The 27,994-nt window shown below is 40.2% G+C and overlaps 4 protein-coding genes across 5 annotated transcripts; 2 read left to right on the forward strand and 2 right to left on the reverse strand.

Moving 5' to 3' along the window:
- Positions 1–3,809: 3,809 nt before the first annotated feature.
- On the reverse strand, positions 3,810–11,064 carry LOC143464789 (dnaJ homolog subfamily C member 16-like). The gene is made up of 14 exons (XM_076962777.1): positions 10,721–11,064; positions 10,329–10,473; positions 9,385–9,561; positions 8,749–8,933; positions 8,284–8,419; positions 7,999–8,129; positions 7,466–7,599; positions 7,012–7,213; positions 6,580–6,768; positions 6,178–6,326; positions 5,496–5,639; positions 4,998–5,135; positions 4,830–4,930; positions 3,810–4,601 (listed from the first exon to the last, which is right to left on the reverse strand). Exons 1-14 carry the CDS (start codon positions 10,937–10,939, stop codon positions 4,111–4,113), a joined length of 2,541 nt encoding a protein of 846 aa, XP_076818892.1. The 5' UTR covers positions 10,940–11,064; the 3' UTR covers positions 3,810–4,110.
- Positions 11,065–14,016: 2,952 nt separating this feature from the next.
- On the reverse strand, positions 14,017–20,906 carry LOC143464790 (uncharacterized). The gene is made up of 2 exons (XM_076962778.1): positions 20,705–20,906; positions 14,017–16,150 (listed from the first exon to the last, which is right to left on the reverse strand). Exon 2 carries the CDS (start codon positions 15,979–15,981, stop codon positions 14,041–14,043), a length of 1,941 nt encoding a protein of 646 aa, XP_076818893.1. The 5' UTR covers positions 15,982–16,150; positions 20,705–20,906; the 3' UTR covers positions 14,017–14,040.
- An 840-nt stretch (positions 20,907–21,746) lies between these two features.
- On the forward strand, positions 21,747–24,018 carry LOC143465050 (ubiquitin thioesterase otubain-like). 2 transcript variants are annotated; one of them, XM_076963182.1, is made up of 8 exons: positions 21,747–21,981; positions 22,143–22,204; positions 22,323–22,429; positions 22,621–22,719; positions 22,835–22,953; positions 23,097–23,181; positions 23,272–23,466; positions 23,693–24,018. In XM_076963182.1, the coding sequence occupies exons 4-8, from the start codon at positions 22,666–22,668 to the stop codon at positions 23,888–23,890; spliced, it is 651 nt and encodes a 216-aa protein (XP_076819297.1). In that variant the 5' UTR covers positions 21,747–21,981; positions 22,143–22,204; positions 22,323–22,429; positions 22,621–22,665; the 3' UTR covers positions 23,891–24,018. The 2 variants fall into 2 exon arrangements, with proteins under 2 accessions (XP_076819297.1, XP_076819296.1); XM_076963181.1 differs by lacking the exon at positions 22,323–22,429 and having other exon boundaries at positions 21,749–21,981.
- A 596-nt stretch (positions 24,019–24,614) lies between these two features.
- Positions 24,615–27,981, forward strand: LOC143465790 (alkaline ceramidase 2-like). The gene is made up of 6 exons (XM_076964259.1): positions 24,615–25,076; positions 25,242–25,356; positions 25,846–25,987; positions 26,364–26,501; positions 26,601–26,729; positions 27,093–27,981. Exons 1-6 carry the CDS (start codon positions 24,972–24,974, stop codon positions 27,274–27,276), a joined length of 813 nt encoding a protein of 270 aa, XP_076820374.1. The 5' UTR covers positions 24,615–24,971; the 3' UTR covers positions 27,277–27,981.
- Positions 27,982–27,994: the final 13 nt, after the last annotated feature.

The raw sequence follows: 27,994 nt of genomic DNA on the forward strand, positions 1-27,994 counted from the left end.
CAGCTGAAAAAACTTTTCGGAAATGTCACCGGAAAGGAAACGACATGAAGTTAATTCTCTGCCTAATTGAAGCTATCTACGGCAAACACCGACCCACCTTAATCACTTTCAAAATTGCTCCCAACTCATTAAAAAGACTTTTGTCATGCGTCATAGGCGGCTTATTATCCGGTAGCTATGATGTCATAAATAAAATCCTCGCATCATCACGAAGGTTGGAGTGTTGGACACACAAAAATGTTCCTCAATGCTACAAGCGGAGCCGTTCAGCGAACCGCATATTGCGAGTTCTTTATTTATCGAAGGTAGTCGGTCGATGGGCGACGTAGCTGCTTCTTCAAAATGATTAATTCCTTCCCTTTGTGCTTGTTTCGCTTTGCGTAGTTTACTGAGCAATTCCGCTCACAAATAAACGACGAAGCGGGTCTCAAACAAGGCCGGGCCCTTCATATTCGTACTGACACGGTGTCAGTCAATCATTTACGGAGTCACAGATCGGGCGTCGATCGCTTCCGCAAATAGAATCAACCTGAAGGGGTCAAGCACTTCGGGAGCAAATTATTTAAACTTCTCCACGTCGCCCGGCTAAGAATCGCTGCTGCAAAATCAGCTACCGTCGACCGGCCGTGTTTGCTCAAAACACAACTATAATTGATTTCATTAATCGCTAACCAACCGGCGAGACGTCTCCGCCATTTTACGAAACTACAACTTCTCTGACAATCGCGAGTTACATCGCAATCCTAAATCTATTAAATATCTCATATCCTGCACTTGTCATTTTCACTTTCTGCCAAGTCCCGAGCCTCCTGGAGCTACAAATTTTCACCAGAACTGAGCACGCGAACACTGGGACGGAATGAGCCCGAAAATCGCGGGTTCAGTTTCTTCGAAAGCGTTTCTCGCTTCCAGCGCTTTTTGCTGATAACGCGTCTACTGTACGTTGATTGGCTCCACCTTAAAATTGGGAATGTCGTCACTAACCAACATCTTCGTTCGTTTGACTTTGTCATTGTTCGATTGTGACGTTAACAAAGAGTTTTGTTATAAGCATTCTCATCGAAATTTAACATTCTGAATTTTTATCTGATGTTTATTTATCAATAAGAATATAATAAAATCATCACATTCGCTACAAACATTTTGACAAAATAAAGTTCATTGCATTTTGACGTCATAATACGTCGATTCACCTCAGTTATATCTCATGTTACGTCATAATTGCGATATCGTCTCACCTAGTTGTGACGTAACAAGCAAAACTTTACCACTGAAGTTGAAACAATCTCTCAAGATCCTCTTCAGTTCATTTGTAACAAGTTTTCACTTTTCGCGCTTTCATCTTTGAGGATGCCAATCGCGTCGGCCGCGATTTCAATTCAGAAAAAGATTTCCAAAAAACTTTCTCGGCCGATTAAGTGATTGAATTTTCTCGGATTTCACGGACGATTTCTTCCTTTCCCTCTCTGCCCGCGCCGCGTCAAACGCGATCGCAAATCAAACAGGTAGCTTGTATCGATTTTCACCCAACATGGAGCCCACTAGCCCCAGATTAAAGATGACAAAGGGTGATTTATTGCCCAACTAGTACCCAATGCATCGCGGATTTTCGGTGTCATGTTACCTGGTCCATTACCCCCAAATCACGCGAAAGAAAATCGTCGAAAAATTTGTCTGTTCGCGTCGGTTAAACGTAATTATCACGTCATAATTAATTCTGAATTGAAGATCTGAAAGCACTGTACCCACTGTGCTGTAGGTTAATTCTGCTTGTGACGGAATAATTTGCGAACAAAGCAAAGCGTGCAGATCACAATGGTATGGCAACAAAAAGTGAATTGTTATAGCATTGATTGGCATGCCACGGACCTTACATTGGCTGGAATGCAGCCCCTTTTACAGGAGCTGAGTTAAACACACAAACGTATCAAGCAGATTCTTTCAAAAACCATGTCATGTATTGGTCAACATTCATAGAATGAAATCGCAAAGAAAACTTTAAAATCTTACGAAATGTAAAGATGATTATAAATGCGAGAACCACGAACTTGACTGCACAATTAAATCCAAACGTCAACAAACAAGCTTTCGAGAACGTTGTTTATTTCTATTAAAAGTTTACAATCTGCTTGTCGAGAACCGCACGTGTTACCTCGTATTTATCATTTGCGTTGTTGCCATTGTCCTACGCTAATCTTCGCACCTTATGATACGTTGCGTCCGTTATCATTACGCCTTGTAAGTTTAGCGATTTTTCGCATCTGTTATCGGCGATCCTATTGTCGCGGCCGCAAAGATTAAATTGCGTGTTTCGTTCGAGCCGTTACTTTTTTGCGGAGTTTATAGGCTTGTTTATTTTACGTCCATTTTTATCTTTCATTCGCTTGTATTGTTGCTCTGAGGAGATGCGAATGCCGACACGTCCGAAATATGTTTGTTTAAAGAGCCCGTGAATTTCATTCTTGCGTTTGCTGCTTTAATTGTAGCCACACGTGTGGTTTTAAAAACCGACCTTTACGATTCTATTCATGTGCGATGTTTCAGCATTATCGGAAAAGTCGGGATGTCTTGGCAGGCGCCCAGAACCTCTGCCTTAAGATGCAGAATCTGCATGAAAAATCGACTCAAATCTTGTAATTTCTTTAAAGTGGCCAGGGTCGCCGTTGAGTCGGGCAGACGTCGCTTTTCTGCCGCTCTGTTGGTTCAAAGCGCTTTTAAAAGTCGCCAAAACGATGATTCGTCATATTTCAGTGAAAACAAAACGACATTTCAAACAAGCGGTCGGGAATATGCTAAAAACGAAGATTCTTTAAAATAGTAAAATTTTGTTAAAGTTCCACAGATTCTGCAAAGTCGAAAATTTTTCTTTTTAAATAAATTCTTTACTTCGAGTGATAGAGGTCACAAACATTTAGAGGTTTACAAAAAGTCATGAATTCGGCGGATGTCGGCTTGTAATTACTTTCAAATACCGGTCTCTGGCTGAAGCTTTTCCACTTTCATCGTTCACATTCCAAGAGTCACTTTAAATCGCCCCCACTCTGTTCATTGTCATGTCACCAAAGTTCACAACGATTCGCGATTTCATTCGAAGACATTTTCGAGCACAAATGGAGAATATGACGTGGCGCTTTCCTACTGGAAGTTGTCAGGAAGGCGCCACAAACGATGAAGGCTTTCAGGCCATTCATCCGACATTAGAAGTCGTCAAAGAATTCTAGAATGGCCTACTTGGAAGTGTCTGCCTCGGAATGACACGAAATTCTGGACACAGAGCAGACCTCGTTGGAAGAATAATGAAGGATGCGTCTCTGGTCTCTGACGCACTTTTCTGCAAATATTTTGTCCTAAAACCAATAAAAATTTCAGGTGGACCCGAAAATTATTTATTTTGAGCCTGTTTTATCGCACGAATAACAAACTTTATGACGTTCAACAACGTCACAAAGAGCGTGGGAACGAGGGACAGAGGCACTCGGCTGGGATAAACAGACCAGGTCTGGGTGTTGGAGGGAGACAATACGTCTGTCAGCGAGGTGAAGGTTGTTACAGTGTGCAGGTCCTGGATCGTCGGAGCCGGTTTGGTGGTCCACGGTGAATCAAGCGCCTTAAAATAGACGGCGTGGTTTCAATAATAGACGACTATGACCCATATAACGTCCAAGGAAACCATATTTGGGTGAATGACCCAGAAACTAAACCTACGGAATTCCCCGCTTCGCCACAGCCAGAGTCGTCCTTCACAAATAATTACCTTTATGACGTCACCCCCGCACAATCGACGGCATAGTGATGTAATAACGCAGATGTACGATAAACACGATTTTTAATTTCTCAGCTTTAATGGACGAATGCGTATCTCAAAGTAACTCTGTAGCGGCTCAGCATATTGGTACGATCAAAATTGCACGATGTTTATGACGTAACAATGCAAAATACAAAAACTACATACGTAACGCAAGTTGATTGGCAAGACAAAATCTAATTGAGTTGGTAGTTGACGTGCAAGAAATTCAGGTCAAAACATCAAAATAAAAAGCAGCCTCAAATTCAAATAAACAAAGAAATGGAAATATACTGGCGTGTGCAACGCTACTACAACCTTCAAGATTATTTATCTTCGTTGTCGCTGACATCGGGCGATCTTGTGTAAAGTCCCGGCCACTGGCGCACGTAAAGCCGGGGGAGCTGGCCTTCGCAGACGCGATCCATCCAGTGCGTGAGAGAGTCGAGGTAACTTGAGCCGCTCTCGGCTGGACCGGCTTTCTCTAAGCTCTCAACGCCACCTGACGGATTACTATTACCGCTTTCAGCCTGAGTTTGATTTATGTTTCGTGGCGCACTGTCCTTACTTGATTGAGGTTTATCGCCCGAGCACACATCATTATTTGATGACGTATATGGAACGTCATGTATGACGTTGCCATGATTCAGAGACCTGCCTTCTCTGGGCACGAATATGCAGTACCAATGCTTGGAACCGTTCAAAGCAAGCGCGGTGCCACGGGCAGAAAGATCAGTACGCTTTCCGCAAGATGGCAGCAGGTGTTCGTCACTGTTGCTATGGAGAGAGGAAAGTCCGGGTGTGGTAATGACGTCATCTAAAACCGTTGAAAGTTACTAGAAAGCATGACCAGCGAAGCCGTAAACTTTTTCATAATAATCACTGCTTGGTATATTGATCGATTTTCTTTTATAATAACATTGTAATTTCTACAGCAATGAAACGTTATTTGAAAAAAAAATTTGAAGAATATTTTGAACCGACAGTAACATGAGATTTCAAAAAGTAAGAAAAATGCTCTTGGACAAAATTTGAATTTTCTCACCGTCGCCACCATGCGGTTGGGCAGATGATGCTTTTCGAAGCTCAACAAACCAACTCATGAAAGATGACAAGTCGAGATAGACAAAGTGAAGCCTCGGATCTCTATAAATGATGCATGATGACGTCATAGGGAGCATTGCTACGCAAAAATAAAACCTTATCTTTAAACCTTGTGTAAGATTTCACAATTTTCATCCAATCTTCAGTCATGTGATCTTGCCCGTCCAATAGGAAGACGACAGTCATGTGACCACGCTTCTGATGTAAAACGAATTGTTCGTAAGTCGAAGGTTTCAGTTCCGTTACGCTGGACACGACAAAAATGAGATCACCAACATGACAACTCGCTTTAGTGGAGCGCAAGATTATGTGCACCAGGGTTACAAATGAAAGCTACTTTTCAACGTATAAAAACTGGCATAATTATGGCGATTTGATATTGGCGAAAACTTTTATTATTCGTTCCATGCATCTCATTTATGTAATTAATCATTAACTTTGGTTGATAAAAGTTTAACGCATTCAATTATTTCAACATTCAAATTAATTAATTAATTTTATTCATCGTTTTAATTATTAAATAACTCCCAAAAGCTAATTTTCCATGAATTATTTCTCCTGGTTTTAGCCTACATAATCCCATGATGATGAATAAATTGATCCTCACCAATCAAGGAATCCTCCCACGTCTTCGGGATCACCGACCTCTTCAACTTCCACTTCAAACTCTTCCTCTTCTTCCGTGGATGGTGGCAGCTCCTCTTCACCAGCTGATTGCGGTGGACTCAAGTTTTTCTGGAGTTTACTCAAGCTGATGACAAGAAAAATGGGATGAATCTGGATCAGAGTTAAATTGAGTCCTTTGGAAGAAGTGACTCGATTCAAGTCGAGTCATTTGGCAAATAAGACTCTAGTCGAACTAATTAATATTTGGAGGCAAGCCATACAAAAGGTAAATATTCCATTCCTGTCCACAAGAAACGCTTCAAATTTTGGAAAATTTGCTTTGTTTTGCTGCTCCATACACTTTCGGACGCAAACAAACCATAATTTCACATAAATGCTGAAACCTTCCAGCAAACTGTGACCCGAGCCAAGTCATGACCAAGAAAGATTTGAGAAAATGAAAATACGATATATTTGCAAGGTGGAGCCTTTTGCTTATCATTCAAAAGACAAAATGATTACGTTCAAGTGATTTAGAACTTTTATGCCAGCAAACTTGGTTATGCAAACATCTAAAAGATGGCGCTTTCCTTTTCACATTTTGAACAGCGAGTAAAAAGCGCCACCTAGTTGCAATCGTGTCTTCACAAACATAAACGAAGCGATGAACTACGTCTACTTACAAGCCGGAGCAGGTTGACATGATGGAGAGGATCATGATGACGGACGTGATGAGGAAGAGCATTACTTCCTGCTCTCCGAGAAGATGAAGCTGGTTGTAGAAGCGCACCACGGAGCTCCACGCATCATAAATATAACGCATGATGAGATGCTGCAAGAAAATAGAATGCAATTAAACGACGATTGCACCATATATATTGCATATATGCAATATTTTGGGAAGCAAATATTGAGGTTTTGGGCCGTGTTTAAAATATAGAGAATTGATATATTTTGCTAAAAATATTACCTATAAACATCCATTGCAATAAACTTGATTTTTTCTCATCTAAAGCCTAACTACTACCACAAAACTCTTCATCCTTGCTATGCATGTCACCAAGACTAAACATTTTAAAACTTACCGGCCCAAGTTCATCCTGGATTGGTAGAAGTTGGACATCCCTCTCAAACTGCTGCTGTCTAGATGTTTCTAAAGCCAGTGCGAGAAACTTCTGAAAGCCATAGTCCAGGTTCTTGTAGGAATTCAGGAACTCGGAAGATACGGTGGAGGCGGACGCCCTCTTTTTCCCTCGTCGCCAAATCAAGTAAATCTAATAAGATATTTTCTTTTCCTTTAAACACGTGTACTCATGTTGTCCTCACAGAATCCATAATTGGTGTGGTTTAATTTTGGCGATGACTTAATTATTCAAATCCGGGTTACAAAACCTATCTATCTGCTTGCAAAATTGCGTCATCAACAGCAATCCGCTTTATTACAAGTTTTGAGAGCTAAACAATTGCACCTATTTCCCAGCATAATGAGCTTCAAATTCACTAAAATGTTGACTTACAGCTGGATCGCTCGGTAAATCTTCGCGGCCGCTCAAAGAACGAACAAATGCCGGCTGTGTAGAGTCTAATACAAACACAAACTTCAGCCAATCAGAAATTTGATCATCTTTTTCTATTGCTATGGCAACAGACTGTCGAAGATTTTCAACTGCTTCTTTGTAGCTGCGATGTTTTGGGTTCGTTGCAAAAATAGCACAAAACCTGCAAAATATGCTATGTCATGATTACAGTGCAAAATATCCACAGCTTAATTGAATACGCAAACGAAAAGGTGTGTGCTTTGGGAAATGGCAAAACCTGTATGTTGCATTGTTATGAATTGCCTGTCTCGTATATGGATGCACTCATCTTATTTATGACATCATAAAGCATTGTAAAGTAGACCTCACATGTCAATTTGTGCAAGTTAAATCAAACCAAGCCACATGAAATCATGACGTTCTTTGTACTCACTGCATATGGTAAGTGTGGTCACTAGGTGGCGGACATAGGTCATCAAACACAGTGGGCGACGTGATGCGAGGAACGGTCATGTAGTGGTGCCGGCTGAGAAGGTCATTCACTGCACCTTGTGGCATATCGGACGACTAGGTACACATACGGCACACACTTAGCTGTGAGTCTGAACTCGTGAGCATTAGGTCTCAGTTCAAGGAATAAATCAGTGAAAGTTCATTGACGCCAAGTTGAATGTGATATTCTAAGCTTTTATAAATAGTTTAAGCTAAAACGCTCAACTGATGAATGAATTCTTTAATGAAACCAGGGTTTTGCAAACCCGTGTGGGTGAGCTTGGTCAGGGCAGATTACAATAACAGAGAATGAGAAAACTTTCATTAAAGAATTCGGTCACCTGTTGAGCTCCTTTTATTGTTGAAATAATGCCTGGTGGCAAACATAGTTTAGTTTAAGCTACAGTTTTGAAAATTGTTTAACACGACAATAACAGGTGTAAGCTAAGTAAGTTCACAGCTCCACTAAACTACCTGTAGAGTGACAGCCGGCTTTAAAGGGTTTTCCTTGAACACAAGCAATGACGGACCACTACTGTCCTTCACACCAAACTTCCTGCCAACCTTGTACCAGCCACTTGTTGCGAAGGAAACAAAACCAAATTCTGCATCAAAATTTACCTTAATTATTTTTAGAAATAGACAGAATAGTTAGAGTCAGAATCACTGGCAAATGAGAGATCATAGTGTCTGGGGTAGTGCACTTATTGTACCATAGTCAGTAAACTATTCAAAGAAAGCTGCAAAATTAGATCCAACCGATATATTTCTGGTGTTTCATGGCCATGAGCTTATAAAGCAGGGTGGGTGACAATTGCTTCGAAAATAAAAGAACTCGGGGTTTATCGTCCATTTCGACTTTGCGGAGGAATTTATCCGCGTTGCTCGAAGTTACCTGATGAGATTAATGATGATGAGATTAATGACATACCGGATAAAGTGCGATAAATAATGGTGTTCGTTTCCGCGCCACCAAGTAAAATCAACACCCAGGATCTCATTAATCAGATCCAACGTGTTAACAAGCAAATGAGGTTGAACAAATATTTACTATATTTCATAATTCCAAAGTGCGTTGCCTGTATGCTCATGTGCATTTTGTACTCGAAAATAATAACCATACTATCGAACACTTTTCATATAATCCCTTACAAATATCGTAACCGTTTCATTTTTAAAACTTTCATCATAATAACATCCCTAAAAAAAAGTCAAAAAACTTACTATTTTCACCAGATAATGAGGCAGTTGCTGATTTACAAAGTTCTTCAAATTTTCATAAGAAATAATTCCCTGATAATACGAATATTGTTCCTGAAATATGACAACTGTGGTGGGAACCTTGGAAACCCGGAGACTTGTTGCGATTCGTTTCGTAAACGTTGTGTCAACCGTCCCAACTCCAAGACCTAAAAATATTTCTTCTTTAAACAGTAGTAGTGTAAATGGGTAGTGCGGTAGTGTAAATGGGTTTTGTAACGGAAAATAGTTTTCAGTAGTTCAGCAACTACGACTGAACTTCAATCAAATCAACAAGAAAATGAAACAAAGCAAAGTTTTATGAACAGACTAACTGCAGATTCAGGTCATGCAAGTACTTTCTACAGAAGTTGGTGCAAAGATTCTGTAGATGGCATATTTCTTCTTAACCAAGCGTTAAGTTCTCACAAAACTAAGTAAACAACACTATGATGCACTGCGGTGTTTCAAAACAAGATATCAATAGCTTTACAGTTTACAGTGAATCCACTGACAGTTCAACAGATCTAACAATTAGCCAATGCTAGTGCAATCATTTGTTAAACAAACACCTTCTAAAAAATTACATAAACTACAGTAAAAACAAAGTCACAAACTCACCTAACTTCTCCAAGTCTTGTGCTGCTCGTTCCCATGATGTCCTCAGTATGACAATGCACTGAGCACAGAATGTTGAGTAAACGTAGAGCACTTGTGGAGTGTGATGGCTGTTTGGAAGAACTTGCTTGTAAAATTTGTAATTTGAAATTGACCTTGAAGAAGCGTCATCAGAAGAATCTGTAACAAAATGGCAAAAGTGATAACTGTATACAAGTTTGAACTGTTTAGCACAAATACTACATATATACATAAAAAGTATTTTTCAAGTCCTAATCACCCAAAAATTTGGTAAAGTTTTGCTCCGAAGCATAAAGTGTTGACAGTGATCAAGTGCAACTAACACAGATTACCTGCAACAGTTGTTACTGCAGCATCATATGATTCATATCATAGCCTACTTATACGGGTAGATAGGGATGGGCAATTCAGCATACTAAATTACTAATTTCAAAGTATTTGAACCCAAAAAGCCAATTTAAACCGAATAATAGGATTCGGTTTTAAGAGAGTGAGAGCGCAATCGAACAAGCGAGAAAAAATTTGCGACGAAACAAGTAAGAGAAGTGAACGTGTCACACAAAATTGAAAAAAAAGCTTGTGAGTTTTCTTGTATGCAATTGATTGAAGGAAACAATCGTAACCATTACTCGCACTTGTCACACGCACACGTGCATTTGTTACTCACTTGTTTGTCCTCGCTGTTCGAGTTCAAGCATACTGTATCTCATTTATTAACGTAAAGATGTCTGGGAAAAGGAAAACTTCACAAGTGTGTGAGCATTTTATATTAATTTTTAATAAGGTTGCAGTGTGTAAGCACTGTAAAGAACAAATGAGTTAATGTAACGGTACTCTGGTTTAGAGTATTCGGAATAATTCTAGAATACTAAATTATTCTGAATGGCCAATCCCTATTTATTGACCATACATGCAATGTTCCTCACCAAAATCATAAAAGTCATTTCCAAAAAAGTCGGAAAACCTAAAATTCTGCTGAAAATGTGTGCGTTGGGAAGCCCAGTTTTGGCTGCTATCGCTACCAAACCCGTGGTTGTCATATTCCTTTCGCTTCTCTTCGTTGGACAGCACCTATAGCAATATAAAATTCCAATTACTTACATATTTTACAACACAGCAATCTAAAACGATAAGCATGTTGATACATACTGCTGTACTGGGCATTTTATATTAAACTCAAAAATCGGGAGTCCGGGTGAAATTAGGAGTGAATTATGATGTCACTACATAAAACTTTACGTTACGGAATATATCATGCAAAAATGACCAGACTTTAATCCAATACACAGGCGGATATCACATTAAGCAATTCCGTCACCTCATACGCTTGCTGTAGCTGAATAAATTTGTCCTGGGCATCAGGGGAGTCATTTTTATCAGGATGACATTCCTTTGCTAGCTTACGATAAGCTCTCCTGATATCGGCTGTACTGGCAGATTTTGCAACATTTAATACTTGGTAAGGATCAAACTGCTCTTTGGCAAAAATATTAAATATATTTAAAATAATTATTGTAAATATAATTGTTCGAAACATTGTGCACTGAAAAACAAAGTCATACGCTTTAATGCTTTACGACACTTCAAGTGATCACCCAAGCACTGAACAGTCACAGCGGGTTATCACTGCACAGGCTATACACATAGAGTATCAGTTTATAAATTGACCTGTATGAATTTAAACAAACCTGTGACTACTTGCAGCCCAGCCTGAAAAGTATGACGTTATAAATGATGTGCATGTTAGTGAGTTTTGTATGTGTGTGCCAAGCTTTCCACTACAGTCTGTAGTAACCTTTTACATACAGCAGGAAGTGTGGCTGTTCACCTCCTGAAAATACTTTGATACTATAATTATTTAACACATATTATACATATATAATTATAACATAAAAAGTGCATTGCTTGCCTGGCGTATGTTTCATGCAGACACAAAGTAGTACACCATGTGGCACTTTATAGAAAAATATTTACAATTTAAAACATATGTTTTTTGAAATGGGACTAAACTTCAGTATTTTGATCTCTGTTATCCCAGGTTCTTGGACAAAAGAATCGCAGATATTTCATGATTTTATCACTTACTGTTTATCATTAACAGTACGACGTCATGACTCATTGTTTTAATATGAAAAAACATTCTAACAAGTTCAACCAAAGAACAAGAAGAATCCACATGAAGCCCCAAAAGCTTATAACATGCAGTTGATGACAATAATGTAGTTGCGCTGTCGGATGGTAAATTAACATGGCCACCGAACCCACAACATAGTAAGTTACTAAATTTATATTAAAAATATCAAATTGTGCACACAAATATCACAAACTACAAAAAATGAAAATCTGTTATAAGGAAACGAGAAGGGCATGCTCATCAACGTTACCAATAGCAACCTAAATAGCAAATAACATAATTTGATTAGATTAACAAAAAATATCATATCTTTATTCTACTTCCGAATTCCGCTTCTAAATACAAATACAATAAGAAGCTTCCGTCAGTACACAGACGCATGTACAGCCTAGGCAGATAGAGCTTTAATTTTACTAAAACGCATCATAGGCTACAATATAGGGCTACTATAGGCCAAGGCAGAAATACCAGTATACATGCCCCAAACATAAGCTGATGCGGTTTGTGTAGTGTCTGTACAATGTTTTACACCCTATAGTTTCCGCAAACAATGGTTTCTCGAAAATTTCCTTACACGAAATAGCCAAGTAATAGTGGTGCAACGTACGGTCGTGCAATGTCTTCCCCAACTAAGCACGGGTCATACTAGGCTAACACTACTTGCATATAAGCCTGCTGCCCTGCTGCAACATTTAATCCAACACCAGCTAAACCTAAAACGTCATGACTAAGCGTAACATTGTAGAGGTTGGGGTCGTTTTAGGATGTAGAGGTTGATGCCGACAGATGCAGATACAGATGCAGAGTTTATCGGTCTTAGCTTACGTTACGTTATTGACTTAGTTAACCTACTACATTAGTATCTGACTCTATTGTTGCGTGCGGTTAGAATTCTCTAACCTTTCTGATAGCCGAACGTTCGTGTTATATTATAACAAATACCGTTTGCCAGAAAAGGCTTTTATTGTAGGTGCTGTACACTTTCTCAATATTACAAATAACCGAGAACACAAGTCATGTGACTGTTTACACGATGTCTACTGATTCAATCACCACAACTACAGTAGTACGGTATTACATATGTCTATAACTTCGCGTCTGTGACTGAGGTTCTGAGGCTCTGAGGGAGTCTCACACAAAAGTTCAAGCTTATAAAACGTGCTGCGATGTGGCGGAAATATATGACAAAAAAGGCATGAACATTTCAAAGCGTGTGAACGTGAAAATCGGTGTGTTTGCAATGCAAATTAAATTTGGTTAAGTTGGAAACAGTTACTTGGAAGCGACCTGGTAACGTACTAAATAAGGAGCTTTCACACGAAGTTATTCGTAGCAAGTTTTCAAATATACCAACGGTAGTTTGCAGTGTTCTGAAAAGGCAAGTTTTAAACTCCATTTACTAGCTGGAAAACTCTTTCATAAGAATGATGTGGCGGGACTGAAAGTTTAAAAACTCCAATTGTTCTGGAAAACACATTTCTACGAAAGACGTAAGGATTTTACAAAAGCGAGCCAAGCCGCCACATTCCTCCCCCGCTACGGAAGGAAAAAGATGACAATTAACATGTAACGTACTGAAGGTGGCAATGGCGAGCAAGCACAAACAAAAAACTGAAGTTATATACAAATGAATGAACTGTAACATATGCTTAAAATAACTGATGGTAATATAGCTACATGTTGGAGGGTATCTCCAAGATTAACCGGGCATGCAAAAATTGTTTGAACTGTTCGTATTCCAGGGTTTTGTCCGTAACCCCGTTGGATATATACTTCATCAAGGGGGCCATGTGGAAAGCAGGTGTGGCTGCTACCATGGTAAGGATTTTGCTCATAAACTCAAAATCAGGAACCAGCTGGAACAGTTCATCCAGCTGCTGGAACCAAAGTAGTAGATCCTCAGCCGAAGTGGTTGGCGGCGCAGGAACCGCAAGGGTCGGCATTGTAACGGTTGTTTTAAACGGCCGAAATAGTCTATGTACTGGTTGTAACACCGTAGCTTGTATATCTGCTAGATCAGCGCTCTGGGGCATGGGGGCAGGAGCGCCTTGCTCCCCAGGTCTGACGATCGGCACATACGGCGCGGGAGATGATTGTTGAACCGGTGAATCGGGTGAGTCGGGAATCATCTCAGTAACTGAAGTGATTTCGTCAATTTGAACGTCAGCGGAGGAATCAGATACCGTCGACATACTGAAGTGGTTTTGGCAGCAATGGTAGTGGCAGCAAAGTCTGTGGAGAAACTAAAGGGGTAGAGGGTAAATTTTTTGCAACTGCACCTCCCCCTATTGAGGTGGGTTGAAACAGCTAAACTCATGCACAGGAATAGTTAGCATGCAATAAGGCGGGAAAAGTGAAAACGATACTAGCACAAGAATAAGCTACTAAGCATGCAACGAAGCAAAACGGTTACAAAATCGAAAGCGGCGACAAGGGAAAACGGCAAAATTGTACATGCAAAAGACATTATCGGTATTGAAGCAAGGTGATACACATAGTGAAACTTAAAGTGTGTGGGTGCTCGCGAAATTATCACGAGAAGATGAAGCGGGCGGTGCGTCATCAGCAGATCCGGACGGAGACGGTTCATCACGAGAACGCCGAGGCAAGGGCAGCGGTTGTGGTAGTTGAGGTCTTGCAACCGGCGCCTGCTGTTGGTGGCGCCAAGCGCGGACACGGGATACAAGGGATCTGGCATACTGCAAATGGTGCGGAGACGATCGGATAAACCCGATGGTATGGAAGAGGGCCCACATCATGGCAAGGAGTTGCAGGATGAATATAAGGGCTGAGAGAAATGGATTCGTAATTTGCGACAGAGCAAGGAGTAACGTTTGTTTCGCGGCGTGTGCGAATGTGTCTGCGACGTAGGATCCGTTGATCATAGTTTCATCAGTAGTAGTAGTAAGGCTTGTCATGACATGTCGCATTTGTTCCTTGAGAAGGTTGGCTTCAGACATAGAGCTGAGCAGCGATTGTAGATCAGTAAACGAGTCAGAGTCAGGTAGCTCGTTGAGAATTTTCTCGTAGTCGGGTGCCTTGTAGTTGACGTGTATAGGCGACAAAGGTAAGTTGAGTTGATGCACCTGCACATGTTCGTGCGATAAAGTATAGTTGTGATACAGGACAGTGTGTCCCAGAACTCGGAAGACAAAACTTCTTGCTGGTCGATACGATTCCAGCAGGTGCACTCCCGGTAGGACAATGTTGTCTGAAATGAGTTGGCCGTATTGACTGTGGCCGTTTTGATCGCGATATTTGATGAGAGGACGTTGGCTGAATGCGTTTCGGTACGCAAGTGACGGTAAGACGGTACCGTTGATAGAGTGACATGCTGCTCTGGACATAAAATCTCCAAGGCTGGAACCCATGGTTTGATGTCCAAGAGTAGTAGTGAGTATCTCAGTAGGGAAGATCTTCCCAATTGCTTTGTAGAGTGTGCCAATTAGCTTCGTGAGTTGGCAATGTAGGAACTTGTTCTCTTCGTTGAAGGTAGTGAGAACTTCTGAAATAAGGTCGTCCTGTTGTGTGTCGAAGGTTGCAAAAAGTCGCTCGAATTGAGAGTATGGCGTTCGAAAAGGGGCACGCCTTAGCCGGTTAGGACGAAAAAGAGCGAGTCTGTCGAGCTCTGTACATTGTTGGTAGCGAAAGATAAAGTTGTTGTTGTCGCAGTGAATATGTTTGCCATAGCAGTTTTTCGCACGAGAGGAGCATTTCCTCCAGTGATGTACCGAGATCCCGAGATCAGGTAAGGAAACTCTATATAAGGACGTAGAGTTGTAATGGAGGAGCATCTTGTGAGTCCCGAGAGGCTTGGTTGGTGGGCAGTTGATATGCGAAGGTACTCGCCATATAAACATACGATTGCCCGTTAAGCAGTATCCACGCCCGATTGAGCACGATGCAAGAGATCCAAGAGACGACGTCATTGTGTCCGTGACGTAATCGTAGTAAATTGTAGTGTGAAACAAGAAGTCGTTTGTTACTGTTCCAGAAGCTGAAGTCGGCCAGACAAACTTATAATGGACTGCATTGCGTGTTGAGTACGCCGCAGGATTAGACAGGATCAGCGGTCCATGTGATGAAACGTTGGTTTTATTCCACGACGAACATTCTGGGTTGTACGGTGGGTGTGCGTCAAAGGTGTTGGCCGATTTTTGATAACTCCCAAAAAAGAAGTAAGTAGTGCTCCAGGAAGTAATCTGTGAAGTGCAAACTGTTGCAGGAATCTTCTGGAGATGCAGATCTGGAGCAAACACGGTAGCAGAGCAGTTGTGTATGGAGAAGGGTGTCTGCGTTTGACAATGTATGTCGTCATCAAAGGTATATAACCCGAGAGAATGCGAACGCTGACATAACAGAAATTTCTGTGTATCCGGATGAAGATTCGTCTGAGCGGCGGATGTGAACAAAAAGAAACATGTAAGCAGCAGACAAACGAACATGTTGTGTTGTTTAGTCAGAGAACCGTTTCGGTGGAATGATTTTGCGACCAGTCCGAGAAGTCTTTACAACTTCAGGCGGTTTTATAGAAGCAGGAGCAGTGACAGTAGGTGGTGTCGTTTGCTGTTTCGCTGAAGTAGCGGAGACTGACTGAGGAGCAGGGTGTCGAGTCTGCAAAGAAAAATTTTGTTGATGCGAGGAGGATGATGGTGAGGGAGCATCAATATCAATTGTATAGCTAGGTTTGAGACGGTCGAGTGAGACGCGATCCGGTTTGCCATGACGGGATATTACAAAATATTTTTCGTATCTTTCCAATACTGGAAAAGGACCAACATAAGGGCGTTCTAACGCACGTTTGACATGATCGCATCTAACATAAACGCGGTCACAATGTTTCAAATCCGGATGCACGTAGGACTGCATGAATTTTGTATGAGCGGTCGTTGGAGTAAACTGAAGGTCGTTGATGAAGTCTCGGTAGGCACCGAGGTAGCTGGATGTAGGAACTGCAGAGGTAAGCTTGGAATCAGAAAAGAAACCACCTGGGAGCCGTAAGGTGTGTCCAAAAGCTAACTCAGCAGGTGTACATTTCAAATCCTGGAGATAGCGATTACGCAGGGCCAAGACAATAAAACCTAATTTGTGAAACCAACGTTCAGGTTCGTCTGAACACTTGATGGCGCGCTTGATTTCTGCATTTGCACGTTCTGTAATTCCATTGGCAGTGGGGTGGTAAGCTGTAGTCAGATTGTGTTGAATACCAAGCGAGCGCATAATTTCCGCCCAAGCGGAACTTATGAAACATGGTCCACGATCACTTGTGAGGATGATTGGAACACCGACCAAGGAACACCAGTGATTTACAAAGTAAGCGGCGACGGTTTCCGTGGTGGCATCAGGGATTGGTATGGCTTGAACGAAACGCGTATAACGGTCAATACATGTAAGGATGTATTTGTAACCATGGGAGGTTGGTAGTGGTCCAATCAAGTCAATTGCAACATCAGAAAATCGTCCGTAGGGAATTTTAAATTTCCCCGGTGCGGTTTTAGTGTGGCGGAAAATTTTTCCTTCCTGGCAGTTTGGGCATTGTTGAACCCAGGTAGCGATTTGTTTACACATCCCTATCCATATAAATCTTTCCTTGATGAGCTTAATTGTGGCTTTTTTTCCAGGATGCGATAAATTATGTAAGTGCAGGAATACTTGACGTTGGAAGGAGGAAGGAACTAGAACACGCTCTGTGTCAGTGGACACGTCACAAAGGATGGTAAGGTCCTTATTGGGCAGCTTGCAGTCCTGGAGTTTGAGTGATGTTGTTGCGGTGCGTAGTCTTTGAATAGCAGGATCATTGGCTTGAGCTTGTGCTATTTTCTCATACTCTAAAGGAGGCGGAACGTCCGAAAGAGTATTAATGTTGGGTGCCGAAGGTTGAGACCTTGACAAGAGGTCCGCCACAACATTGGCAGAGCCTTTGATGTGCTCAATGGTTGTTGTATATTCTGAAACAAACAACAATTGCCGGAACTGTCTTGGAGAGTAATGTTCGGAGAGCTTACTGAGACTTGAAACCAGAGGGAGATGGTCTGTACGCAAAGTGAATTGTCGGCCTGTCAAGAAGTAGCGGAAATGACGTATTGACTTGTAAGCGGCCAACAGCTCTCGGTCAAAGCAACTGTATTTACGTTGAGTAGCGTTCAGCTGTCTTGAAAAGAAGGCCAAAGGAACAAGTTGATTTCCTTGCAATTGCTCTAATGTCGCTCCAATACCGGTCAACGAAGCGTCAACTGTTAGATAAGTTGGAGCATGGAGTTTCGGAAACGCTAAAGTGCTAGCATTTGCAATAGCTTGTTTGCTGCTGGCGAAGGCGCATTCGGCTTCGACATTCCATGTTAAAGGGGCCGCGCGTTTGCTGCGACTGTTCGGAACTAGCTTGTAAAGCGGTTGTAAGGTTGTGGAACAATGCTTCAGAAAGCGAAAATAATAGCAATAAATTCCCAAGTAACGTTTCAGCTGTTTGCAGGTTTGTGGCTGTGGGTAATCAAGAATGGCCTGCACTTTTTCTTGAGTTGGTCGTATACCCTCAGAATTTATGTGATGGCCAAGGTAGTCAAGAGACTCGCGGTTGAATTCACTTTTGTCTAAATTGAGCGTTAAGCCAAATTCCTCAAGTCGTTGAAAAAGCAACTTAAGGTGTTCAAGATGTTCTGATAGGTTACTACTTCCAATGATGATATCATCGAGGTAAGCAAAGATTCCAAGGTGCTGAAGGGGACGTACTACTTCCCCTATTAGTCTGGAAAAGGTCCGTGGGGCGCCCGATAAACCGAATGGGAGTCTTGTGTATTCAAATTGTCCTAGGGGGCAAACAAACGCCGTTTTATGGACATCTTCTGGAGCCACTTTTATTTGATGAAAGGCGTTTTGGAGATCGCATTTAGAGAAGACAGTTTTACCATACAAAACCTCGGAAAAACTATGTAAGAACGGAAGAGGGTAACAGCTGTCGATTGTTTGTTTGTTGACTAATTTATAATCAACGACAAGACGATATTTATTGCCAGAAGAGCCTTTAGGAACGAGCAAGGCCGGACTTCCATAAGGAGAATCACTGTATCGGATAATTTCTCGCTCCAGCAAGCTGTCAATTTCTTTCTTCAAGATCTGCATTGTTTCTGGGCTATATCGACGTGGACGTGCACGTACAGGAGAACCTGTGGTATGGATGTGGTGAACGATGGAATGCTTCACTGGTTTAACAGCTGACATGGGTTTTTGCAAGTCTGGAAATTGATGTAAAAGGTCTGCAACAGGATCTATCTGGCTGAGAATGGATATGCGAACAGGATCACTTTCAACAGGCTCTAACGTATATTGCTGTTGGTTCGGTACATCTATGAGATGCTTGGCTTTAAGATCCAAAACAAAGTTGTATTCAGTGAGGAAATCCAGCCCCAATATGCAAAAAGGTGTGTCCGCAAGCACAAATTCAAAGGGATAAGAAAAACGAGGATGAAGGGAAACATTAAGTTGTGTAGTGCCATACGTAGTAATTGGCGTGCTGTTAGCAGCGAAAAGCGGTGTTTGCGGTTTGCGGTTTGATACGTCAGCTAAACTAGCGGACAAAAGAGAAGTTGCTGCCGCGCTATCTACATAAAAGTGAATACTATTGGCGTGATCATATACAGTTAACAAGGGGCAGCCTCTTTTTATTGTTGATGCGATCGACGGGACTGACGGGGTTAATGTTGCGTCGATCGCCACGCGTTTTTTGTTGGGCGGGATTGGTTCTCCCACATGCTACAACTTGGGTGACAGCGGCGCGCATCCCTACCGAAGCGGGCGTGGTAATAACATAAGCCATTAGAAGCATCAGACGCGCAAGGGTAATTGCTACGTTGGTAGTCTGGTTTCTGAAATGTGGGGGATGAATGTAAAAAATTATATTTGCGTTGGTTTGCAAAAGAAGAACCATTTTGTCGGCGATTATCTCGATTAAACCCGTTGTTGCTGTATGATTTGTGAAACTGTCCATTGTTTGTGCGTGGTGATCGTTGTTGCCATGCTGAGTTAAATGAATTGCGTTGGTTTGGCGTATTTTGATTTGTGAAATTCGTATTTCTTTGCCCGGAACTCTTAGATTCGTTGTTAGCGTTAGATCGTGTATAGCGCGGTGGTTTAGACAATTGAATTTGCTGTATTTGCGGTTGCATTGGGTAGTCAATGTCATCCGTATCAGTGATGGCAAGGGAAAGGTTGTGCGAAGAAGTTTTTGGTTGTTTAAGCAGCAAGATTTCGTGGGCTCTGCTTGCAAGGTTCTGGAGATCGTGATGTTCCACGCTGGCTAACGCAATTGCGACGTCTGGTGGTAACGCTTTAAGGAATTTAGCACGAATTAGTTTGACGACTGGCGGAGTAAGATTCTCTTGACCTACTGCGCTCATTAATTCGCGCATTAAATGTTTCGGGGACTGATCGTGCAGCGTCAGGTCCGCCAACAAAAAATCTAAATGGTCCTCACGTTTATCAAAGTTTCTCAAGATTTCATTGATCAATATGTCGTAGCAGTTCTGTGCTGACGCCGAAGGTAACCGAAGGAGCGCGAGGTCTTTCGCAGGAATTGCCTCTACCGCCAACAAGTAACGATTAGTTTGAGAAGTGATTTGATAAAGAGAAAATTTATGTTCAAGGTGAGAAATCCACGCTTCGGGATTAAATTTCCAAAAGGTAGGAAGTTTAACGTGTGAAAACAAATCGTTTCGTAAAGTATTGTTCTGTGGTTGCGCGTTTGTTGGTAATTGGTTACTAGTACCCAGACCAGACGGACCAGCAATGCCATTATCGGGAGTATTTGCAGATCCCTCCCCGTTTTCGTTCGACATAGTTGTATTATTAATTGACTCGTTGGAACGGTCGGTTGATCGTGTGCTCATGTGGTATTCTGTCTTAGCTTTGCCAGGCACCGAAGTAACTTTTCGTTGTGTCGGCACAGGTTGTGACATTTATCAAAACCGATAGAAAATGTTTTAGGCGGCGCACCGCAAAAATTGTTCACAATTGAACCAAAAAATACTTTACAACAAGAAACTTTTATTTCAAACTGCAGCACAATGCAGCACAATAAGAATAGCTTAAGCTAATTTAATAAGGTACAAGCCGATGAGCATGCATTTACAAGCTATGGTTGCAAGTAGTTGTATAAAAAGTGAAAAATCCACTTACCAGTGAAGAACGGCTGTGCGAATTGCGAGAGTGTGAGAATTGAAACGCGTCGTTTTTGACACAAGATCGTCAGTGATCACTAGAACGTCGGTGGTTTATTAGAACGTCGAAGCGTCGGGTTGTCAGTAGAACGTCGGGTTGTCACCAGAAATGTCGGTGGTCACTAGAACGTCGGGGTCATCAGAAATGTAGTGTCTGTACAATGTTTTACACCCTATAGTTTCCGCAAACAATGGTTTCTCGAAAATTTCCTTACACGAAATAGCCAAGTAATAGTGGTGCAACGTACGGTCGTGCAATGTCTTCCCCAACTAAGCACGGGTCATACTAGGCTAACACTACTTGCATATAAGCCTGCTGCCCTGCTGCAACATTTAATCCAACACCAGCTAAACCTAAAACGTCATGACTAAGCGTAACATGACGTGACATGACTATACAGTTTCACAATTCCTTTGCGATTTCGCAGCATGTCTGTGAAATATGGTTGACTTAGAGAAAAACGCCACATGAGAACAATCTTAAGCAGTAACAAGTAACTCTGTTTAAGCTAATATTTAATCCTTTTGTATTAAAAAAGTTGTGCAAAAACTTGGAAGAAAGGAATGAAGGCAGATACTCTTTTGTCAAAATGTATGGTTAATGTGGCTTCCGCAAAGAGATGTCGTTCTCTAAAACTTTGATTTTGTTAAGGCCTTTTTTCATTTAATGTTTACCATTTACCAGCAATCTTCTGTGAACTGGACTAGCAGCACCGACAATAGGCAATGTATTTCGGCGATTTTAGAGCTATTTTTGATGATTTTTTGAAAGAAATTTTTTATCATTAATATTTTCTTATAACCTGAATAAATATGGGTCGGTAGCCGGTGCTCCATCGATGAGGAATCACATCGCCGAGCTTAAGTGGTGCAAACATTTTCTCAGCATTTGCTCTATTATAAATATTTCGGGTCTGGTATACATGTGCACTACCAGATGACGTCACAATTTGAGTAGCTGATGTCTAGTATACAAAAGCATCCCGTGGTTGTGCATTTCTATACTAGACCCATTATTTCTACATTATACCGAGCACCGACAATAGTAAAAACCTAAGGCTTGGTTTTCCCAATAGTTTAGACCTTCAAGCTTGCCTACTTTCTGCATTTCAGCGTTTTAAACAACCAAAAAACAAATAAACAATTTGATTTGTTAATCTTAGAATCTCTTTTGTAATTTTGTGATGGACAACGATAGAAGCCATGATAACTTAAAAGAACAAGATTATCTGAAAGGTTCACCATTTAGTGTTTAGAGTTTTTAATCTGGAATTAAGGGTTTGCTTAAAATTTTTGCCCCAATGTAATTGGTTAAATTTAATTCAATTTAGGCATTTTTGTTCTTGTTGGCATAACTCAAGCCAGTTATTCAATGTTTTTCAACCTTTTATATTCAGACATGCCCAACCATGAGTTTGATGAAGCTGTAAACACCATGCAAAGCTCCATCCAGGATGAGGTATTTTTGTTAACACCAAAGTATGCCATATTACTCTGTTAGATTTGTATTTTATTGCTTATTGTTTGCCATTAACTGTGCGGAGAGAAAGTTACGATACTAACCGTTATAGTTATAGGGCAGTAAAGACACATGCTCACGAACAAATAACAAACACGAAAAAGTGGCGAAGCTCAAGGACTTAAAGCACACAAGATAGAAATAATAGAATTGCGCTTTAAGACGGTAGGTTAACATGGCCACCAAACCCATAAAATAGTTCCAAAGTGTAACATATTTACAAAAAATATTACAAACAGCAAAAACGTATTGGAAAATGTAGAAGACATGCTCACTAGCATCCAAGGCACTGACATTAACACCCGAAATGAAATATACAAAGTAACGTCGTTTGATTACAATTTTGTCGTGCACAGATTGCTGCTTCTACTGACTTGCTTGGTGACAAACTCGACATATCAATGTTGAAAAATGAATATTCTGCTGATGATGTGCAATATCAAAAGAAGATACAGGTTCGGAACTTTAAGATAAATCCTTAGATCCATTCAAATAGTTTTTGTAATCCATGGTGACGTTTTTCATGTTATAGAAAATGTACTGTTATAATGATGTTTATTTGTGTTCCAGAACCTTGAAAAACGTTACAGCCATGTGAGGAAAACAAGAGGTGATGGCAACTGTTTCTTTCGAGCTTTTGGATTTGGATATTTGGAACACATGCTAAGTGATAAGAAAGATTATCCAATGTAATATGCTTCAACTTATCTCATAGTTAAGAATTTTTAAGTGGTACTTCTTGCATGTGAGATATATGCACCAACATGTTTTGGCGATCGTCAAACAAATTTAACTCGTTGAGAATGAACTTCAAAGACTTTTTTTTCTTCAGCTTTCAAGAAAATGCGTCAAATTCCTTCCAGAAACTTATGGATCTAAAATATCCCTCATTCACAGTAGAAGACTTTTTTGAAAATGTAATGTGCTTTGGTAGTTTTTTTTGCAGACATATTAATACTTGACCTTTATTAGATAAATGACATTACATTGACGTCAAAACTTTTCAGTTTATTTCTGTCGTGAACTCTGTTAAAGAAGGGGTTTCTCATACTGAACTTCTAAACACATTCCGAGAGGAGGGAATGTCAAATTATTTTGTTGTCTATCTGCGGCTGATAACATCGTGTCAGTTGCAGAGCGATTCAGATTTCTACCAGAATTTCATCGATGGTGGAAAGACATTGGTCGAGTTCTGTAAAACGGTATGGTGTAGAAATGCTTTCTAAAGTTTGATTTTAGTTTTCATGTTGACGACTGATATGCATATTTGTCATCATCAATTCTGCTAATCAAAGCAAAACCTCATAAGTGTTAAATAGACAGTGTAATAATATAAAGTGTTGTTTATACAACAACTTAGACAATAGAAGATCCTAGACATAGGTTCAATCAGAAAATGGATGAATGTGTAACCGGTCACATTTGTAGGAAGTCGAACCGATGTATTTGGAGAGTGACCACATCCATATCATCGCACTGACCAGTGCACTAGGTGCTTCTGTTCGAGTCGCGTACATGGACCGCGGTGGGGACGACTTGAGTTTCCACGACTTCCCCGAAGATAGTCAGCCCACTCTACATCTACTGTACCGGCCTGGGCATTATGATGTCCTTTATCCCAGATAACTTGCATTGTCATATTTTTGCACCATTTTCTTTACTGTGATGTCATGTATTTGCAGTTCAACGCCTTTCCTTGCTGTATTGACATTGTTTTGTGTGACTAATCATAATAAACAGTTTTGCTGATAAAACTTTTGCCCTTCGCTGGAATTAGCAGTGCTTGCTGTCAATCTAAGAACAGCAAGGAACTGTTCACTCTTCAGCACCAGTGTTGTTTTACCAATCTCTTTACTTTTGCAACAACAATGACATGCATAGTGTTGTCATAATGGAGTTGGCACTGCCAAGATTTTAAAATTGGCCAAATATTTGGTAAAACAAGTAGAAAAAGATGTGAGAAATGTAACCAAAACTTATGCGTGAAGAAGGCAATTAGCATGTAACAGGTAGGAAAATAATTATGCCCTTGTTAGGAAATATGAAGTTCAGTTAAAGATCTCAATATCAAAAATGTTCCTGGCATTCATTTCCAAAATTAAGATGAAACCTTTAAAAAAAAATTAAGTTACTGTAACCACCAAAACTTTATGTCAGCGAAAGTTAATTGCAAAAATTACCCTCTCAAACTAAATTTTGAACCTTATTCATTTTTAAGTGGCGTTATTAAAGCGCGGTTACCAGAAAATAAAGTGGGCGTATTGAAGGTGTGACAGGACAACTGACAAAGAACTTACGAATCAGCTGTTCCTTGAGTACAAGGCCAACCTGGCATTAGACCAACACTAAAAGTAGACATTTTACATTGGTTTTTGTAACATAGTCTTCTGTTTTTGGCATGAGGCTACCGTTTTTAGGTAATGAAAAGATTAGTTCCTGCCGTAAAAAACGCTGCGTGAATTTGACGTAGAAAATGGGACACAACTGCCGATCTGAACTTCTCTAAATGCAGTGTCCTCCTTGTATTGTAGAAGAACCAGCAATTCCGTGCCAACAATAAGAGAATGGTTGTAAATATTTTAGTTTAGATTTAGGCTAAACTGCGAAATGATCAGTGCATTTTTTAAAAGAAAGCAAGTGCATGTAGGTGTTGCAGGTTTTATGTTTTAATTTAACTTAATTGTTGTGTTTGGTGTAATTTTGTGAGATGGGTCAGTCATTGTGGAAAGATTTTATGCCCCTTTCCTCGCAAGTGGATTGGTGTGAAAACAATTACGAAATTATTCCAATTGTGGCCGAATTCTGGAATACAGTATGTTTATAAAATGACTTTAGGCTAATTTGATATCATTAATGCATATGGTTAACCTACTGTCTGTAAAAATACTTAAGTAATATCTGAGCCCTATGTTCATACAATGCTACATTTTAGCAACAACTATCGCTCTAATTAGTGCAATGTGTTAAACTGTTTTAGATCAGCAACTCCATATTTTTCATCATTCCTCCAATACTGATATATTTGTTTAAGCAATATGCCAGGCAAGTCTGTGGATTGGTTAATTTGGTATGGTCTCTTCTCATTATTGTTGGTGAGTCAAGTTATCTCTAAAACTCTGCCTACCCTTTGTATGTTTTTCTATGTTTGTAGTAGGGTAAAATTGTATGAGAAACTTTTCTGTGTTTCCTAAAACTTAAAAACGTGTGTCTAGTGCAGAAATGCACAACCAAATGACGTCACAATTTAGATAGCCGAAGTCTAGTATAAAAATGCATCACATGGTCGGCACTTGTGCACTAGATCTGAAAAAAATGTGTCTTACGCAGAAGTGCGTAATCAAATGACGTCACAATTTGGCGTGACATCAATTGACGACATAAAAGTTTGAGTACCTGAATTCTAGTATGGAAAGGCTCCCTGTGGTTATGCACTTGTATACTAGACCCAAAAAACTGGCATGAAAATATGTCAACTATGTGCGATTATTTGAAATTATTCAATATATTTCAGCCAACTTCAGTGGGATTGAAGCTTTGTGGAGTCCATGTAACAACAATAAACCAAATAAATTTTTGTTTAGGTGCTGGATCAGTTTATTTTCATTCGACGTTGAGTTTAGTTGGCCAGCTTATGGATGAGATCGCCATCTTGTGGGTATGTCTGGCTGCGTTGGGAGCTTGGCTGCCAAACAAATATCTTCCGTTATCCCTGCGTGACGATAGGTAAGATCAAGGACACATAAACATCATATGTACCTGAAAATATGTGTTGCAATAATCCTGCTTGGTTGCATTGGGTAATGCGTCTATGGGAAACAATAAGGACCATGTTGATGTACTTACACCAGAATAATCCCATCCTACATGAGTTAGCAGCTTACGGAAAAAATTTGTCAGCAATTCTTGTTTTTTGGATAATTTTTAAATTTGAGCTATTTAGTGTTTGACAAAATTGCCAAAATATTTAACTTAGTAAATACTATAAATATGTATATAAATACTTCGTAAATGACAATTTTGTTATTACGGAGTTTGGATTATTCTGACGTTGCAGTTAAGTTGGGTGCCAGCCTACAGTAACTCATGATTTTTGAATCAGACGGAAATATCAGCTCATCATAGCTGGTGTGGCGGTTGTTAGTTCGTTCCTTGCACTCATCAAACCAGAATTTAACCACGGATTGTTGTTCATGTTTGGAGTTCCAGCTATATCCCTACTCGTACTCGAACTAAAAAAGTAACGCAGTGATTAATGATTTTTCTGCTTTTTAAATACAACCCTTGACAAGATGTGGACGAATAATTTTGCTTTATGTCGTACTCGGGCTATTTCCAGGTGCAACTGCCCTCGTGTGGTGCATGTTGGGACGATGTCGGCAGTATGGTGGGTGGTCGCTGTATTTTGTTGGGTCACAGATAGATTTCTATGCCATGTCACCCATTTCCCTTATCTTCACAGCGCTTGGTGAGTTGTTAAATACTGCATGTGCTGTGTGAATAATATACAATTAGCATAGAAGCCTGTATTGCTTATAATGCATGAGTTCAAAGATGAAGTCATTGAATGACAGATTGGGATTTTGATGCAGCTGCCAGTGTCATGTAATGACAGATTCACTTTAATTACAGAGAGTAATTCATCTGATTTTTTCATAAACGTTAATCACCATACATAAAGTTTTAGTAAAAATAAACAATTAGAAAAGCTTAGGCCACAGTTAAGTTGTTGATTTCTGTAACTCAATTTCTTACTCAAAAAACAAATAAAAAATGCTCAATATTACCTAACAATGCTTTCATAACAGTTTTAATTGTTTCTTGTCTCCAGGCACATAATGGTGTGTTTGGCATCATACATGGCTTGTGTATGTTACGCATACTTCTACGCAAGCTATGAAGTCCCCGAACAATGCCCCCGTCTCCGATTTTGGCCCCACGATCGTCACACGTGGTTCGGTATCCCGTATGTCTCGCTAATGGTGACTGCCGTCAAACCTCGAAAAAATTTGTAATGTCTGTGTTTTTAAATGTACAGTACCTTGCCAGCTAACAGTCAGTTTTCCTTGCACATAAGCTTTTGTACGCTGTACTTATTTCGCGGTGCATAGTTCAATCATAGTCGCTATTGACATGTTTTGTATAATTTTGTTATTTCATTCAGTGCAATGAAGTCTGTTGTTGTTTTTAGAATTTCATTTCCTTGCTTAATTACTCTCAAAATAGTTTCTTCTTCATATTTTTTGCTTTTTAAATAAACGTTGGGTGTTCATTGCAGCAGACAGGAATTTCTTTCAACAAATTTCTCTCCATTCATTTTTTTTGTCATGTGCTCTTACACATCTCGTATTGTGCTCCATTATTCTTTGTTTTTGCTTTTAGCCATGGCTTTTATGACATTATAGAATTATTTTTGTTGAAAGTAAAGACCTGCTACTGCCACTAGGTGATGATATTTGCACAGTATTCTTCCTCTTTGCAACATTTTTCTTATATCAAGCTGTTTCACTTCCATGCTATTCTGCATTGTAGAGTTTATTTTGCATGCACTTTTTGTAGTTATGACGTCACAATTGAATGTTTGTTTAAATGTTGTGTTGAAGGCTCAGCTTGGTGATTGTTACGTCGTGGCAGACCGGTTCCGGGCGGTTGGCTGATATTTAAAACATTGTATAACGATTGATGATTGGACCCTTCCTGAATAAAACTGCTTTAACCTATTGCGGGCTTGCT

Source organism: Clavelina lepadiformis, chromosome 7 (assembly GCF_947623445.1).
Source record: "Clavelina lepadiformis chromosome 7, kaClaLepa1.1, whole genome shotgun sequence".
Taxonomy (NCBI): domain Eukaryota; kingdom Metazoa; phylum Chordata; class Ascidiacea; order Aplousobranchia; family Clavelinidae; genus Clavelina; species Clavelina lepadiformis.

Coding starts and splice junctions, on each gene's coding strand:
- LOC143465790 (XM_076964259.1), top strand. CDS start 24,972: ATGGGTCAGTCATTGTGGAAAGATTTTATGCCCCTTTCCTCGCAAGTG. Junction 26,502..26,600: donor CTCGTACTCGAACTAAAAAA/GTAACGCAGTGA, acceptor GGCTATTTCCAG/GTGCAACTGCCCTCGTGTGG. Junction 26,730..27,092: donor CCTTATCTTCACAGCGCTTG/GTGAGTTGTTAA, acceptor TCTTGTCTCCAG/GCACATAATGGTGTGTTTGG.
- LOC143464790 (XM_076962778.1), bottom strand. CDS start 15,981: ATGTTCGTTTGTCTGCTGCTTACATGTTTCTTTTTGTTCACATCCGCC.
- LOC143465050 (XM_076963181.1), top strand. CDS start 21,930: ATGGACAACGATAGAAGCCATGATAACTTAAAAGAACAAGATTATCTG. Junction 22,205..22,620: donor AAAGCTCCATCCAGGATGAG/GTATTTTTGTTA, acceptor TGTCGTGCACAG/ATTGCTGCTTCTACTGACTT. Junction 22,720..22,834: donor AATATCAAAAGAAGATACAG/GTTCGGAACTTT, acceptor TTTGTGTTCCAG/AACCTTGAAAAACGTTACAG.
- LOC143464789 (XM_076962777.1), bottom strand. CDS start 10,939: ATGTTTCGAACAATTATATTTACAATAATTATTTTAAATATATTTAAT. Junction 9,562..10,328: donor AAATGACTTTTATGATTTTG/GTGAGGAACATT, acceptor ATTTTGTTACAG/ATTCTTCTGATGACGCTTCT. Junction 7,600..7,998: donor AGCCGGCTGTCACTCTACAG/GTAGTTTAGTGG, acceptor ATGTGTACCTAG/TCGTCCGATATGCCACAAGG.